Raw genomic sequence first — 14,532 nt, forward strand, 5'->3', positions numbered from 1 at the left:
TAAAGTCAGAGATCTGTGGTGGTTCGATTCTGGCCACGCTGATGGATCAGACATTGAATGTAAGGCAAAGAGAAGAGTGACTTAAGACATTTAGTGAAAGAAGCAGAGGGAAAGAAAGAAGGGGAAGGAAGGGAGGGAGTTATCTTGAAGAGTGCATACCTAAAGGGGCTAAGACCTTAGTTAGGACTTCTCTGGAAGCCAAGGAGAGAACTCCAGGATTTGATTACCTGAGTGGCCAGCATGTGTTTCTTGGCTCCTAGACATCTTGAACATGAACTTATGCTGGCTGTTCTTCTTGAATGCTAAAATCTGTTGGCCCCAAAGCAAAGTTTAGTTGTGTTGCCAACCCACTATGAATGTGTTAGACTGGTTGCCTCAACTGGGAAGTTGGATGGAGGAGTCAGTGGGAGCACAGTGGTGGTCTAGGAAGGAGAAAATCTCACCTCCTTCTGTCCCTAGAGAATCATAACCCTGAAAGACCAAGCCTTGAGTTACAAGGCAGGAATGAGACCATGTGCAGAACAGATACCATTATCCCCAAACCCGAATTTCATCATACAAAAGTTACATGTATTATTTGCATTTGAGTGCTTTATTATATTGGAATTGCAGTGATATTATTAACATTTGTACAAATGCACAAAATCTTGTCTCCTCTTGCTTGAAAGAGATGTAAAATCTGACCTAGTTGAACAGTCTTCATGAACTCATTGTCCATTGGTAACAATAAACGTGTTCACGATGCAACAAAAAGCTTAACATAAAATTGAACATATTAAATGCTGTAGCAAGTATTTACATGTATGTACTCCCATTTTTTTTTCTCCTTCCAGTATGGAAGGTGGTTGCTTTACAAATAGACAGACAAACATAAATGCTTTGCTGTTTACAATTACAAACAACCCCCCCAGTCCAGAACTTAAAGTGACAGCACCTTTTTTTGGGGGGGGGGACTTCCTTAGTTAGCACTTATTTTCCACAAGGCTAAACTTTTTTTTTTTTTTTTAAGTTCTAGTTTTGGATAATATTTATATTCCAATTGTCCTAGAACGTTGTGTTTGAACAGAGCCATTTTTCTGGGCCTTTTCAGAAGATCCTAAACCCCAGGTCCTCTCCAGGGAGATTTCAAGCTTATCATTTCTCTAAGCCAAACCTCAAAACGCAGAACTACTCTCTCTGAGGCAGGTGTGTTTAGCAGAATGTAGAAGGAAAGAGGGTGAGTAGGTCTTCTCTTCCACTGGCTGGCTGGTTAGGAAGGACCCTTCTCTGAAGCTCCCTCCACTGCAGCACGGCTGAGGCTGATACCTTCCATTCTCTCCTGTCAATGGCATTGGTATTCTAAAGGAGCCAACTAGAGTCTAATGAGCTTATTGTGCATAAGATTTTAACAATATAGTTAAAGCTAATTTATTCAGATTCCACATTCTCAGTCCTGAGGCTAAAATAATTCTCTTTTTCAAAAAATCCTAGAAAGTTCTATAATATGAAACTCAAGGTAGGAAATTCTAAATGGCTTATGAAGAGCTTTCTAAATCCTGATTTTTAATGAGCTACATATTATAAGTTGGTCGAAATATAAGAGCTAATCGTTACTGATTCCCCTCTGATGATAAGCTTGGAAACGTATCAGAGTGCCACTTAAGAATATTAATCATTTAACAAATGTTGGCAATTTGGCCTTACCCCCCTCTTCAACTTGTGGTAAATAGTTTTTTTTTTTTTTTAAATAGACAATTTATAAGGAAAAAAATATATAAACACTCTTTAAGCAATTTGGCTATAAGCATTACATCACTGAAAAACTCCACAAGAAATAGTAAAATATTTTGAGTGGACATACACTTTTTCACTTTCACAACATCATGAGTTAGGGTTTTTGTTTTTGTTTTCATTTCTTTGTTTTGGTATTGAATTTTACTGGTAAGTTTATTGCTCAGTGTCTTCTTGTCCTTTCTCAGATTATCATTGTAAAACACAGGTGCTGTCCCTAATTATGTCACAAGGCAACATTGTATTTTTGAGACCCAGGAATGAAATAGGGCCACTACTACTTCCGCAGCCTCAGAGAGACGACGGCTGGACCACAGTCCACATGCACCATGGTGCACAAAAGAGTAAGTCTCCTGGCTCATTCAGGACACTTTGGTTTGGAGGATGAGATAGAAAATTCTTAAGTATAGCTTAGCTGCTGCCTCACATCTGTTGCATAATATAACATTTTTTTTTTTTTAACATGCTATGAATAAAGGGTTAAAGAGTATAAACTGGCTCTTCTTCTTGGTTTTCTTGTAGCAGGCTTCATCTAGGCTGACATGAGGAACATGTCTTTGCTAGGCTACTAAGGAACACAAGCACATGTACCTGGTGCAAATATTCTGTAAAGTATTTTAAATGATGCAGCTCAGAGCCTGAGGGGAAGGGTGGGGAGTCGGAAAGAGGAGAGCAGAAGGCAAGTCTGGGGAAAGGGAGGGTCTTTGAGAAAGAACCAGAGAAACAGGGATTGAAAAAGCTAAAGTGCAATTTTAAAATATAAATTATTTTAAAAGCAGAAGAGAGACTCTAAATTGCTACTGTTCGCATAGGCACAGTTTTATTCAAATTTAAATGGGTTGTTTCCTTTTCCTTCTCAGATATACTGCATAATGGAACTTGAATGGCTTAAAGCTACGGCACATTGTTTGGGACTGGACAAAGAGAGCACTAAGGAAGCTGAATAGTGCAAGGCATTTTAGGAAATCGGGTGGGGTGGAGAGAAGCAGAGATGAAGTTCCTACACTTTTATAAGAAAGCTGTTCCAGTTATAGTTACTGATTCCCTTTAGCCGAACTCTGCTTCCTAAAGGAAAGAGCTTACTTTAAGAATTTTAAAAAAAGAAGAAAAAGAGAAAAGAATGTTTTAAAAAAACGTTCAGAACATAGATTAAAAAATAACTCACAGAGCAATAAAAATCCTTGAAATTTCTATGCACAGAGATCTAAGCAAAATACTTCCACCATATGATGGAGAATAGCCATTTGAAACCCTGAAAAATGAAGATATACACAACTAGAGTAGTTTATTATGAACTATACTTTAAAAACAAGTAGATCCTACAGAAGAATACTGTTCAAATGGAATGTTTCAAAATAACATTTATTAATAAATATCTTATAAAATTCTAAATTAATAGATTCCTGTTCAAATTTTGCTTTGGTCCTTGAATTCCACTGTATACACACATACATACAAATATATTTTCTTCGATGGTTTTTATTAACCAAAGAGAAGCACATTCTATCCTAACTGGATGGCTAGTTTGATAGCAATTACTGATGCTTAAAACTCCCCAGCCAAAGGCTGATCTTTCACCACAGCTGGTTTCAGATTTTAATGGCAAACTCAACTGACACACTAAAATTGATGTAACAGCGACCCAACTCCCTGAACATCCATCACTGACACCCCTCTGTTCAGAACAGGTGCTGCATTTGATTTCTCTGACCACCCTTCATTAAGTGATACCACAGACACTGCCATCTCCCACGGGCCATGTGAACACTGGCACTCGCGCACACTAACATGGAGGTAGGGAGGGGTGAATGGGGGTGTAAAGGGAAAACATCAGCTTAAGACAGACTTTAAAATGAGTACGTTCATCCTTAGTTAGGATTTACTCCACCTGTCCTGGCGTCACATGTTGGGAAATGTCTTAAGAAGAAATACAATGTGAACGCCTCAATTTAGGATCACCTGGTAAAAATGCCATCGGGGTACCTAAGTCGGGTCCCATCACAGAAGGCAAGGGAAGCACTGTAGAAATTTTCAGGTAGGCTGGCAGTGACTTCAAAGGCAGATGCTGCCAATAAAAAAACCCACACGTGAATGAGGAGAGACAGTGTTGTAGGGCCCTTCCTTCCTCAGGATGGGTGCTCCGAAGGTCATTACACTGGCTCAGTGAAGATACAGGCAGATGACCCAGGAGTTGAGTGGGAGAGGAGAATAGGGCAGAAAAAAAAGATGTTTTCCCAGATTGGCAAAAAATGGAGGGCACAGAGGGGTTTTTCAGGCAGACTAATTGTTTCATGGTCTGGTGCAGGCTGGACCTTCCAGTGAAGTACTTAATATTGATAAGCTGAGTGTGGATTTGACCAACAAGCCTTTCTGTTCAGGGTTTCAAGACACTCTGACAACGAGCTGGCATCTTTCATTTTACTGTATTTCCACACTGCTAATGAACATACCTAAAGGCTCTAAATATAACAAGAAGACAGTTCATTCTAATTGTACATTGAGGGCAGTTTGCTAATGTGTGTGTGTGTGTGTGTGTGTGTGGTTGGTTTGCCTACTTAGCATAAAAAACAGACATAATTGAGCTCTATATAATGCACATCAGTCAAACTGTCAAGTTGCTGAATTAAGAAAACTCAAGCAAGTTCTTCACTACAGAGGCTTTCAGCTTAACAACTAAATATTCAATCAAGAGGTGGAACAGAAGTAAAGTAAACCATAATTTTAGTGACAGCCCATTCCCTGGACATTCTGATATTACCCGTGGATTTTTAAAAAAATCCATTTCATTAAGTGCTATGCATGCAATAAAGAAAGAAAAGTTTTTGTTTACTTAAAGCAAAAAATAAGAAAAACATAAAAAATTTAAAACCCAAGCAAACATTTCAATGAGTTCTTTTTCTTTTTTAGAGAGACACATACATGGTCCTAGAAAGGAGTTTTGAAAAAATTAAATTTAATAACAGAATACAGATATATCTTAAATATTTCTTAGGAAGCCAGTTAGGTTCAACCGTTCAGCTGTTACTGCTGGGATGCGAAGTAAAACAACTATGGATTCAGTATTTAAAATACTTAAAAAAAGATATGTTTGTCTAAAATATAATAGAAAATCCTTTGCATATTTTTCTTTTCTTTAAAAAAAATTTTTTTTTTGTTTGTGAGTGTGTGTTTGTTTTGTTTTTGCTTTTGTTTGGATTTCTAGATCACATAGCCAGTCATGAGTTTCTCTGGACACTCAAAACTTTCTTTTGAAAGCACTGCATACATTAAAAAAAATTGCTGATAAATACTGATTTGAAAAGTAAGTTTTTCGATAAAACTGAAACTAGTTATAAAAATCATGCTTCATGACCCTTATATTTTTTTTCTCCAAAATAGATTCTTAGGCTATAGTGAGAGATAAACACATAGACACACACCCATACATGTCTTTCCCTTTCCCGAACGCTTATAAAAGCTACACCTTTTGTAAAATAATATTATTTTAAATCCCATGAACACACACACATGTGCACACGTGTGCATGCACACACACACACACACACTCTCACTCTCTCGTGTTAGGTCAAGCATTCAAATGGAGATGAAACACCAGCACCTGTCTAGACTGCTAGAAGGAAACATTAGTTCCTGTTACTTGTGAGATGTGATATTAAAACATTGACACAGTAGAATGGCTTGTTTCAAGGAGGCACAACTGTGGTTCGGGACTATCTACTTTCCATAATAGGCAAGTCGATGAAAGTTGTTGGAAATATAAATCAGAATTATTCAGAAGAGTGGAGTAGCCACATCCATGGGATTCTTTCAGCAGCCAAAGAAGGCTTTGGCTGTTCTGGGAGGGCTGAAAGCACCCCTGTGGAAACATTAGTTTTCTCTTTCTCTTTGTTCCTCCAGTGGTACGTCTACTTTCACCCACCAGAACAGCAAAGCCAGTTCCATAGGCTTAAAAGAAAAAATAATAATAAATCTTAGTCTATTAGCAGCTGATGATTGAACAATGTAATATGTGTAGTGAATAGAGCCCTTCTGAATTATTATATAGCATATGGATTTTCAACCTTATAGACAGGCCATATAAACCAGTTGTAATTTGAGGGTGTGATGTTATAGCCTGCATCATAATCTGGACCTTCACAATCGAGGCTTAGAAGTCTCCCTTCCCTGGTGTCTCCACAGCTGGCATTCAACAGTGCCTCACCTATGGCTAAGCCACCTTTTATTTGCTCTGATTATTAAAAACATTAAATCAGGCACATTAAACATCTCCTGCTTACTATTTTGTAAAAAGCAAGAGGTGAATGAACTCCAGCTGTGGGTCACGGGCAGGGAAAGCAATGGCTAGATCCATATTTTTGAGATTTGCTTTTTTTTTCCTCTTGTAAGCATTATTTTTTTCTTTATGTGCAATTCTAAAGGGGGAAACATAAAACAGCAGAAAGTAAAAATAAAGAGTTCATAGGGAGCCCGGGAAAAAAGTGGAAATGGAAAGGAAGATTGGAGGAAATCAGAGGATAATTCAAGGAAGTGGACCAAGGGGAGGAGGTGGAGGGGGGTGAGATGCTCGGTGGCTTTATTTGGACATCAGTGGGTCTTATGATTTTTTGTAGGAAGAGACAAAATTATGGAAAAGACTCTGTGTTTATCTGGAATTCTGGCGACATCACGGCACAAACCCGATGTGTGTTACAATGTCATGAGACTCACCACCCAGTTACCTCGCATCCATTTACGTGACATCTAGGTTATGCCTCATTTTGGCTAAAAGCTGCGGCTTAACAAGGTTTGATGTTTCAAGCAAAGGGTTGGACTGATAAGAATGAAACCGTGTCTATATACAGAAAGAGTTCAGTTTATAAACAAGTTAACTGGTACCAGAAAATTGGAGAAAAGCACCAAAGCATTTCCCAAGCTGACAGATTAATTAATTGCATAACTCCCTTTTTTTCTTATATAACTAAGTATAAAAGACGACATTTCCATAATAACTATAAAAATGAAAGCCAGTCTCTGAAGGGCTGAGGAGTCTTCCAGGTCTGAGTTAATTCTAAAAATGCCCTTAAAAGAAAGGACGCATGATATGCGACAGCTCTTCTTGGAGGCAAGGTCTGACCCACCGGCAGATTTTAAAGGATGGGATTCAGGTCTGTTCTGTGAGTGGTAAGCTGACTGAGGGTGGAGCTTCCCACCACCTCGCTCACGGCAGAGGAAGTGGTGATGGTATTGTGTTGGATGACCTGCTGCTGAGAGCAAGCTGGGACCGGACTGGCAGGAGGGCTGCTCTCTGGACCTAGGAGAAAGCACACACACACACATACCAATATAGCTCTTCTTGGGTGGACCTGTGGGCCACTCAGGCAGACATTACTACGCATTTACTAGAGATAGAAGAGTTTCACACATTTGCTCCTGGACGTTAATTTCAAAACTTTATTTTAAACTGTAGTCAAAAGCTATGCCTTCCCACTTTATAGCTACAAGCAAAGCCATGCTTTCTATACCAGCAACATGATTTCACGTGTTCGAGTCTTGGGATGTAAACTTCCCCATGTTTGTATCTTCAAATAGCCATCCATATATCAAATGTGGAAAAATACTCACATGTGGTGGGAGAATCTGTGTTGCTCAATCTAAAAAATTATTTGAAAATAAATTGACCTTCAGCCATGAATCCCTGCTCCTCCCACCATCCCCCACTCAGCTAGTATTTAACTTACTGACATTCCAGATGCAGAAACTGGGGTCTAGAGAAAGGGATTCACTTTACTTATTGGAAAACTAAGACCAAGTCACTAGCTTTTCAGCCCACTGAATAAGAGGCAGCATACCTTAAGACATTGGATGTGATTCCCCCAAGGCCTATACCCAGCCCCTGGATTTCTCTGGAAGACGGCTAGCCCACTGGTAGTTGGGCTCCTGCAAGCTATTTTCCTGCTGGCTGTGGAACTGGAATTAGATAGGATTTTACAATGTGAAATGCCAGGGAAATTTTAGCCAGAAGGTATTGGGAGGTGGTGGGCATGGGGAGGAGGTCAGAAAAGAAGGATCCCCCTGGTGCAATCTACACTTTACTCTTGCTCTTTCAATAAAATCCAATGCAAAATTAGTGGCAAAAAAAATTGGACACTAAGAAAAGAAGAAAAGTCAATGACTTACTTAGATATCCTTGTGATTCTTTCTGCATGGCTGTTATTGGACAGTCTTTATGCGTTAACAACAACTGTTTCAGCTGTGCCACCTCATTTTTCAACATGGACACTTCATTCTGGAAATAGACATATCAAAACTGTTGGAAAGGACCAGAGAATACAAGTCCGCATGCACTTTCAACAGTGATATTGGCAAGCTTTTCTATTGTGTCTGAATGACATTAAGGATAATATTTAATGGGATTCACCTGAAAATGTATAGCTTCCTTTTAATTTGGTCCTCACATTTACCAGGACTTATTGAAAAGACCAGATTTTAACTCTAGAACTGAATCCTATTAAAAGTCCTGTGGTATATATACACAATGGGATACTATGCAGCCATCAAAAGAAATGAAATCTTGCCATTTGCAACAACATGGATGGGACTAGAGCGTATCATGCTTAGCGAAATAAGTCAAGCAGAGAAAGACAACTATCATATGATCTCCCTGATATGAGGAAGTGGTGATGCAACATGGAGGCTTAAGTGGGTAGAAGAAGAATAAATGAAACAAGATGGGATTGGGAGGGAGACAAACCATAAGTGACTCTTAATCTCACAAAACAAACTGAGGGTTGCCGGGGGGAGGGGGTTTGGGAGAAGGGGGTGGGATTATGGTCATTGGGGAGGGTATGTGCTTTGGTGAGTGCTGTGAACCTGGTGATTCACAGACCTGTACCCCTGGGGATAAAAATATATGTTTATAAAAAATTAAAAAACAAAATAAAAGCAAGCCTCTGCTTAAAAAAAAAAAGTCTAGAGTATACCCTTTAGGTGATGGACTCTGGAGCGAGATGACTTAGGTGGGAATCTTCACCTGACACTTACTGGGTGAGTCTAGGCAGGAAACGTAAGCCAGATGAACTTCAGAGACCTTGTTTATAATTGGGGATCAAACCAGAATAAAGTTCTTTGAGTTGTTGTAAGGACTGAATGAGACAATAGATATAAAATGCCTAGCCCATACTGAGAACATTGCCTAGCCCATACTGAGCAATCACTGAGTTTAGCTAGTCATAATAATCATCTTCACACTGATAAGCTCAGGTTGACGTTCAATATGTGAAGAAAGTGAATGTTGCACATGCATTGGGGAGCACCGAGTGGCAGGATTAGTGGCTTTAGACTGAAATGTCTTCAGAATAAGCCAACCCATCTACCATCAGATTTCCCAAAATATTGTCAAATGGGCTATAATTCAACAGAGCACATCCTGCCTGACATCTGCTTAGTAGAAGGCATGGAAACACATGGAACAAATGTTGATCCTCTACTGGTGGATGAGGTCAGCCCTGGAAGGCGAGGGGCAATGGAGTTTTGGCTACAATTAATTTGTTTGGTTCATTAACTAGTTTGGCTAATTTCAGTCTATAAACTTTTTCCACCATCAATAACAGGGTGTTGTGGATTGTGTGTGTGTGTGTGTATGCGTGCATTTCTTATTTACTTAGATAAGTGCCTTGAATCTCCACTTTATGTAGTTATTCACAAAGACCAATTCATAGCTTTGTAGAATAATGTACTTGGCACCACTGTCTACAAATACGAATGTAGAATAGATTGGTTGGTTGTAAGGTGCTTCCACTTGATAAAAGTAAACTGTAAACATAGCACTATCTCAAGCAACCCATAAATTTATAGTTGTGATAAATATTACCCTCGCTCTGTCCAATGTTCATTTGTGGCTGCCAGACATTGTACTCCACATGTGGGAGACTTTAAAAAAACATGCACACAAAAAAGGGTGTTTTAACATTGCTGTCATTAAGTTGTATTTACACTTTTATTATGAACTTGGCTTTTTCAGGCATGTATTTATCACCTAAAAAAGTAAGTCTGGGATTCTAAAAGTTAATTAAAAAATTTTTTGAAACTTGTTTTAAAGGTTACCCCACATTTCTAAATTCATTTGCAAAATATAAGTAATCAAATGTTGAGTAACATAAATAACAAAATAGTAAGAATCTAGGAAAGCTTTTCTCTTCTCCAAATTTTATAAAATAAAAATGCCTATCAGAGAAATTAGCATTACTGACATATAAATCACTTAATTGCTCTTAATCCAAAAATATTCAGGAGGGTGAACTACATCTCCCACCTCCAAAGGAGTGTGATCCGTAAGGGGCCCTATCGAAACCAAAATTGACCCTTGTCAATTCTGGGGTTAGTGTGACAACTTTATTTATAAGACTACTTATTGTAGCCTTAAATACCAGTTCTTTCCTCTTTGATTTCATGCCCACTTAAATTCAGACAATCTTCCTTGCTTTTCCCAGATTCCCTCTGCTTAAAATGGCATGTGTAAAAGAAAGTTACTTTTAGACTGTTAAATAGAAGGCAACCCCTGGTTAAAACAAACAAACAAACAAACAAACAAAAAAAAAACCAGGAACTCCTGGGTGTCTCAGTTGTTAAGCGTCTGCATTTGGCTCAGGTCATGATCCCAGAGTCCTGGGATCAAGTCCTGCATCAGGCTCCCAGCTCAGCGGGGAGCCTGCTTCTCCTTCTGCCCCTCCCCCTGCTCATGCTCACTTGCTCTCTCTCTGGCAAATAAACAAATAAATAAAGCTTTAAAACAAAATAAGCAAAACCAAAATCAAAGTGGAGAAAAAGAAAACATATATATATATATTACATAACATATATATATATTTTTTGGCCTCAAAATGAAATGTCATATTATTTGCATTTACATTATAGATAACAGTACTTTTCTAGAATCACAACCGCTGAGACAACTGCACCCTAATCTCTGCTGCAAATAATGCAGATAGTCATTCTTAGAGAATGGAGTCAAGCTCCAATTTTTACTAAACCCTTCCATAATCTTCTGTAACCTAGGAAACAACAAATAAGTAAAGTATATAAAATAAAACAAGATTCTCTTGCTTTCTTACATGTCTAGAAAAAAAAAATCGCACCTGGCAGCCATCTTGGAGAGGTCGATTTTAGTCTCCGTTTCTTCCCCAACTATGTCCTGCTCCGTCCCACCTTTTCTAGGCATTGTTCCATCTCCCAGGCACAAAGTGTTCAAGGCCCCTTCCTTAAAAAAACATGTTCAATTCCGTTCTTTGGGCTTCTATAATCACAAGGAGCTAACTGCCTACAGTACTTGGCACACCCCAAGTTGTTTCATAAGAAAGCTTTTGCTTGCATGAAAGGCCACAATAAAACAGCACCAATCACTGCTATGAACAGCATATGTGGTGTCTTGGCCTCTAACCAAAGCCCCATACAAAATAGATGACCTGAGTGGCACTTTTTGTCTACAGATAGCAAAGCACTTTAGTCCTTCTTAAGTATAGGAACTGAGAACCTGCGAGTTGGAGGGTCTGTAAAAGCGTAGGAACCTGAAGACTATGGTGATAACGGATCATCGTTTAAAGATATATGTGAATAAGGACATATTTCTTAAAATAATGTGTTAATATTTATGTTAGTTATCTTATGGTTGGAAAATGAATGCTGATTAGTATTCTCCATAAAGAAGAACCCTCAGCCTCTGTTTAGATCATACACAAGTAATTATGATGCTGATAGGAGGAAATCAAAGTCTAATGGCCACAGAAGCAACAGAAATTCATGGGGCAGTTTCCAGCAGGCAGAAGAGCTCTCAACAGGGGTTTCAGAAAAACATGGTTTGGCCCCCGCATTGGCCACACCAGACTAACCTAAAGCAAGATGGTGGGACTAGTTCCCTAGTTTCTGCCGGCAACATAGTTGTTTATTCTTTGACTGTCTCTGTTTTGCCTTCTATGGAGAAAGCTAGCTACCAAATAATCGAAAAAGGACTTGATCTTTACTTTTTATTCATTAGTTAACCACTTTTGGTATTCTCAGATAAGCTTGTATTTCAAGTCTCAAGTTTCCTGAGGGAGCCAGTTCTAGTACCTTCTGTGCTTCCAAATCTTATCAGGGCAGATTCCAAAGTTCTATCTACAGTTTCTGTGTAGCACAAAACCTTGAGTCCCTGTATGGGTTCATAGTGTTGAGAGAGCCTCTCGAGCCTCCATCAGATTCCACAAGAGAGACTTTGGGTTAAGAAAGGTCCAGAATCACTGCCCTAGAGAAAGCAGGGGGGACCGTGGGCTGTGCACATGCATAATCATCTTCAAATCTCCACAATGACTGATACAGGAGAGGCCAGACTCTATTTTAAATAAAAATCCTTTTCATGGGAACACAAGTATGAATTCACCTTGAATTCATTTTGGAAGAGAACCACCAGATAGCAAATGTTTCAAAATGCATGAAAGAAATAAAATGTTGCCTACAGGTCTAGCAGGGAAATAAAAACCAGGCCTTCCGGAGGCACTTTCTTACTCTGAATTACCTTGCTTGATGAATTGAGGCGAATCACCAATTTTTTTTTTTACTCCCCTGCGTGGGTTATAGTAATCATTCTAGGTCTTCATATAAAAGTACTTTACAAAAACAAGTATTAATAATCAGGTATGAATTATCCTATTGAAATCAGCCCTTCAGTTTTTTCACTTTTGAACCTCGTATGGGTTAGCTACTCTAAAGCAGTTAGCCATTGAGACAGGGACTGTCGGAGGCTAGATGCGGTTGGATTAATCTGTTCTTTAATCCATAAGGTTGTCTGGGGGATGAAGTAGCGCCCCTATAGAGACATTCAACACTATAATAACATACTTTAAACAAGTACTCTAAGAAGTCCCTAATAGCTGCATTTGGAGTTTTTGGCTTTGGGGATGTCATTTTGTTAATATGAGAAACCCAGAATGCTTTTTGATGCAAAGCAGTAGTCTGTGCCAAAAACATAATTATCAAAATGGGCCCTATAATATAGCCCCTCCCCACTTATTTTTTTCTTTTTTGTAGATTAGCTGAGGCCAGGTTTGTTTCATGCTAAAACAAAGGACTTTCAATTTGTAAGGCAACAGTTCCCATCTGGCCTCTTCTCTTGCCAAGTCCCAAACCTGGGCTCATGTGTCTAAAATTTCAGCAGCGACTTAGGCCATGTGTCTTTGCACTAAAAAAGAAAAGCAATTATTTCCATGGGTGACCAGATGATTTCCATATCGTCTACTGCACACAAACAATCCACTGAGTGCCACATCAGTCAATGATGAATTCAGAGCTGATCTTAGCTACCCTGTCAGAGAAAAGCACGTGGGTTCTTTTTGTTTAAGAATTCTCTACAATCAAAGATCCTAGAGCTGTGGGTTGGGTCAAGAGAAGACTTGCTTGCATACTCATCCTACTATGTGCTGCTGTCTTTGTGACTTTCAGGAAGACTCTTCAGGTACCCCCGGCCTTAGTTTCTCCCTATACAAAAATGTCACATAAGGTGGTTTCTAGTATTTCCCTCAATTCCTATACCTGTGTTGACCTCTTGGGGACAGATTTGTGGTGAGACAAGGAAATGAAGTCTGGGAGTTTGATTTTTGTTTTCTTAGGTCTGATTTTTTTCCAATCTGAAATGCCACAGCCCAGCTAAAAAGTTCTATGCTGAAAAACAACCCAGAAGTGGCTGCTGGCCATCCAGACCTTGGATATTCCGTTTGGCTAGAGTTTGTTTGCTTAGCACCTTCCATTTCTGTTTACTTAAAATTTGGCTCACTGGACCAGCCTCAAGAGAGACAACTTTTTCTTTTGACAAAGGTCCAGTAGGAGGGAAAGGGTCATTCAAAGGTAGCAGAAGCTGCGTATCCTCTCCAGCATCACAAGGCATGATGCAGAGCACTGAGCATCACCGAAAACATGGAATGGCTATGGTTTCCGTCCCTCTGAAGCAAAGCAGTGGTTGGAAAACACAAAGATTTTAGTCTTTTCAGAGTCTGTCTCTTTTTTGGGCACTCCTTTAACAACCAAAAACACTGGTGCCTGTTGACTGGCCCAAATAGAACTTTTTCCCCTGGGCTTTTGGGGCCTAGAATTCTAGTATCTTCTTTTCCTAAGCCATGGATGGTTCTAAAGAGTGGTAAAAATTAATGTATTTGGGTCTCATTAAGGATAAATTTACCTTCTGTGTTTTATAAGAGCAATGACATAGAGGCATATGCCAAGTCATGAACATATCTAATCACAAGGTAGACCAGCATCTTCACTTCTCCTGGATCTCTGCTATGACCTCCTTCTGTTTTCAAGCTCCAGCACCACAGTCAATATGCTGAGATACTTCTGCAAGGATGCATTTTAGTTAAAACTGATTTAGACGTGTGGGCATCTGATAGGTGCCAGCTGGCTATTTATGGTTCCTTCATTCAAGACACTAGGGCTGATTTTGCCCCCACAGGGGAGATCTGACAATGTGTAGAGGCCTTTCAGCTGTCACAACTTGGGGGAGAGGTAGAGGGTGCTACTCATATTTAGTGGGTGAAGGAGAAGGATACTACTATCTACCTAAACAGGATACCATGGAGAATTATCAAGCCCCAAATTCAATAGTGCCAAGATTGGCAATTTCCAAGAATGGCACAATCTTGGCCATTTTCATGGTCCTCTTACAAACCTCAGAACTGGTAGCAAATTCCAGGGATTCCCACACTTTGGTCATTGCAGAGCCAGTGGCTGTAATATTTGCTAGACCCACATGCACCAGAG

At 39.3% G+C, this 14,532-nt stretch overlaps 1 protein-coding gene across 3 annotated transcripts in view; it reads right to left on the reverse strand.

Annotated features, from left to right (window-relative positions):
• Positions 1-571: 571 nt before the first annotated feature.
• The window catches only part of CREB5 (cAMP responsive element binding protein 5), a 402,562-nt gene continuing 388,601 nt past the window's right edge, over positions 572-14,532 (reverse strand). For 2 of the 3 annotated variants that reach the window (XM_059396664.1, XM_059396663.1), the window contains exons 10-11: positions 7,927-8,035; positions 572-7,060 (exon numbers count right to left, since the gene is read on the reverse strand). In XM_059396664.1, coding sequence (XP_059252647.1) covers positions 6,897-7,060; positions 7,927-8,035 — 273 coding nt within the window. In that variant the 3' untranslated portion in view covers positions 572-6,896. Of the gene's footprint in view, positions 7,061-7,229; positions 7,401-7,926; positions 8,036-14,532 lie in introns of those variants that run through there. The other variant, XM_059396665.1, reaches the window with a different exon arrangement.

The sequence above is a fragment of the Mustela nigripes genome, chromosome 4 (assembly GCF_022355385.1).
Source record: "Mustela nigripes isolate SB6536 chromosome 4, MUSNIG.SB6536, whole genome shotgun sequence".
Classification (NCBI taxonomy): domain Eukaryota; kingdom Metazoa; phylum Chordata; class Mammalia; order Carnivora; family Mustelidae; genus Mustela; species Mustela nigripes.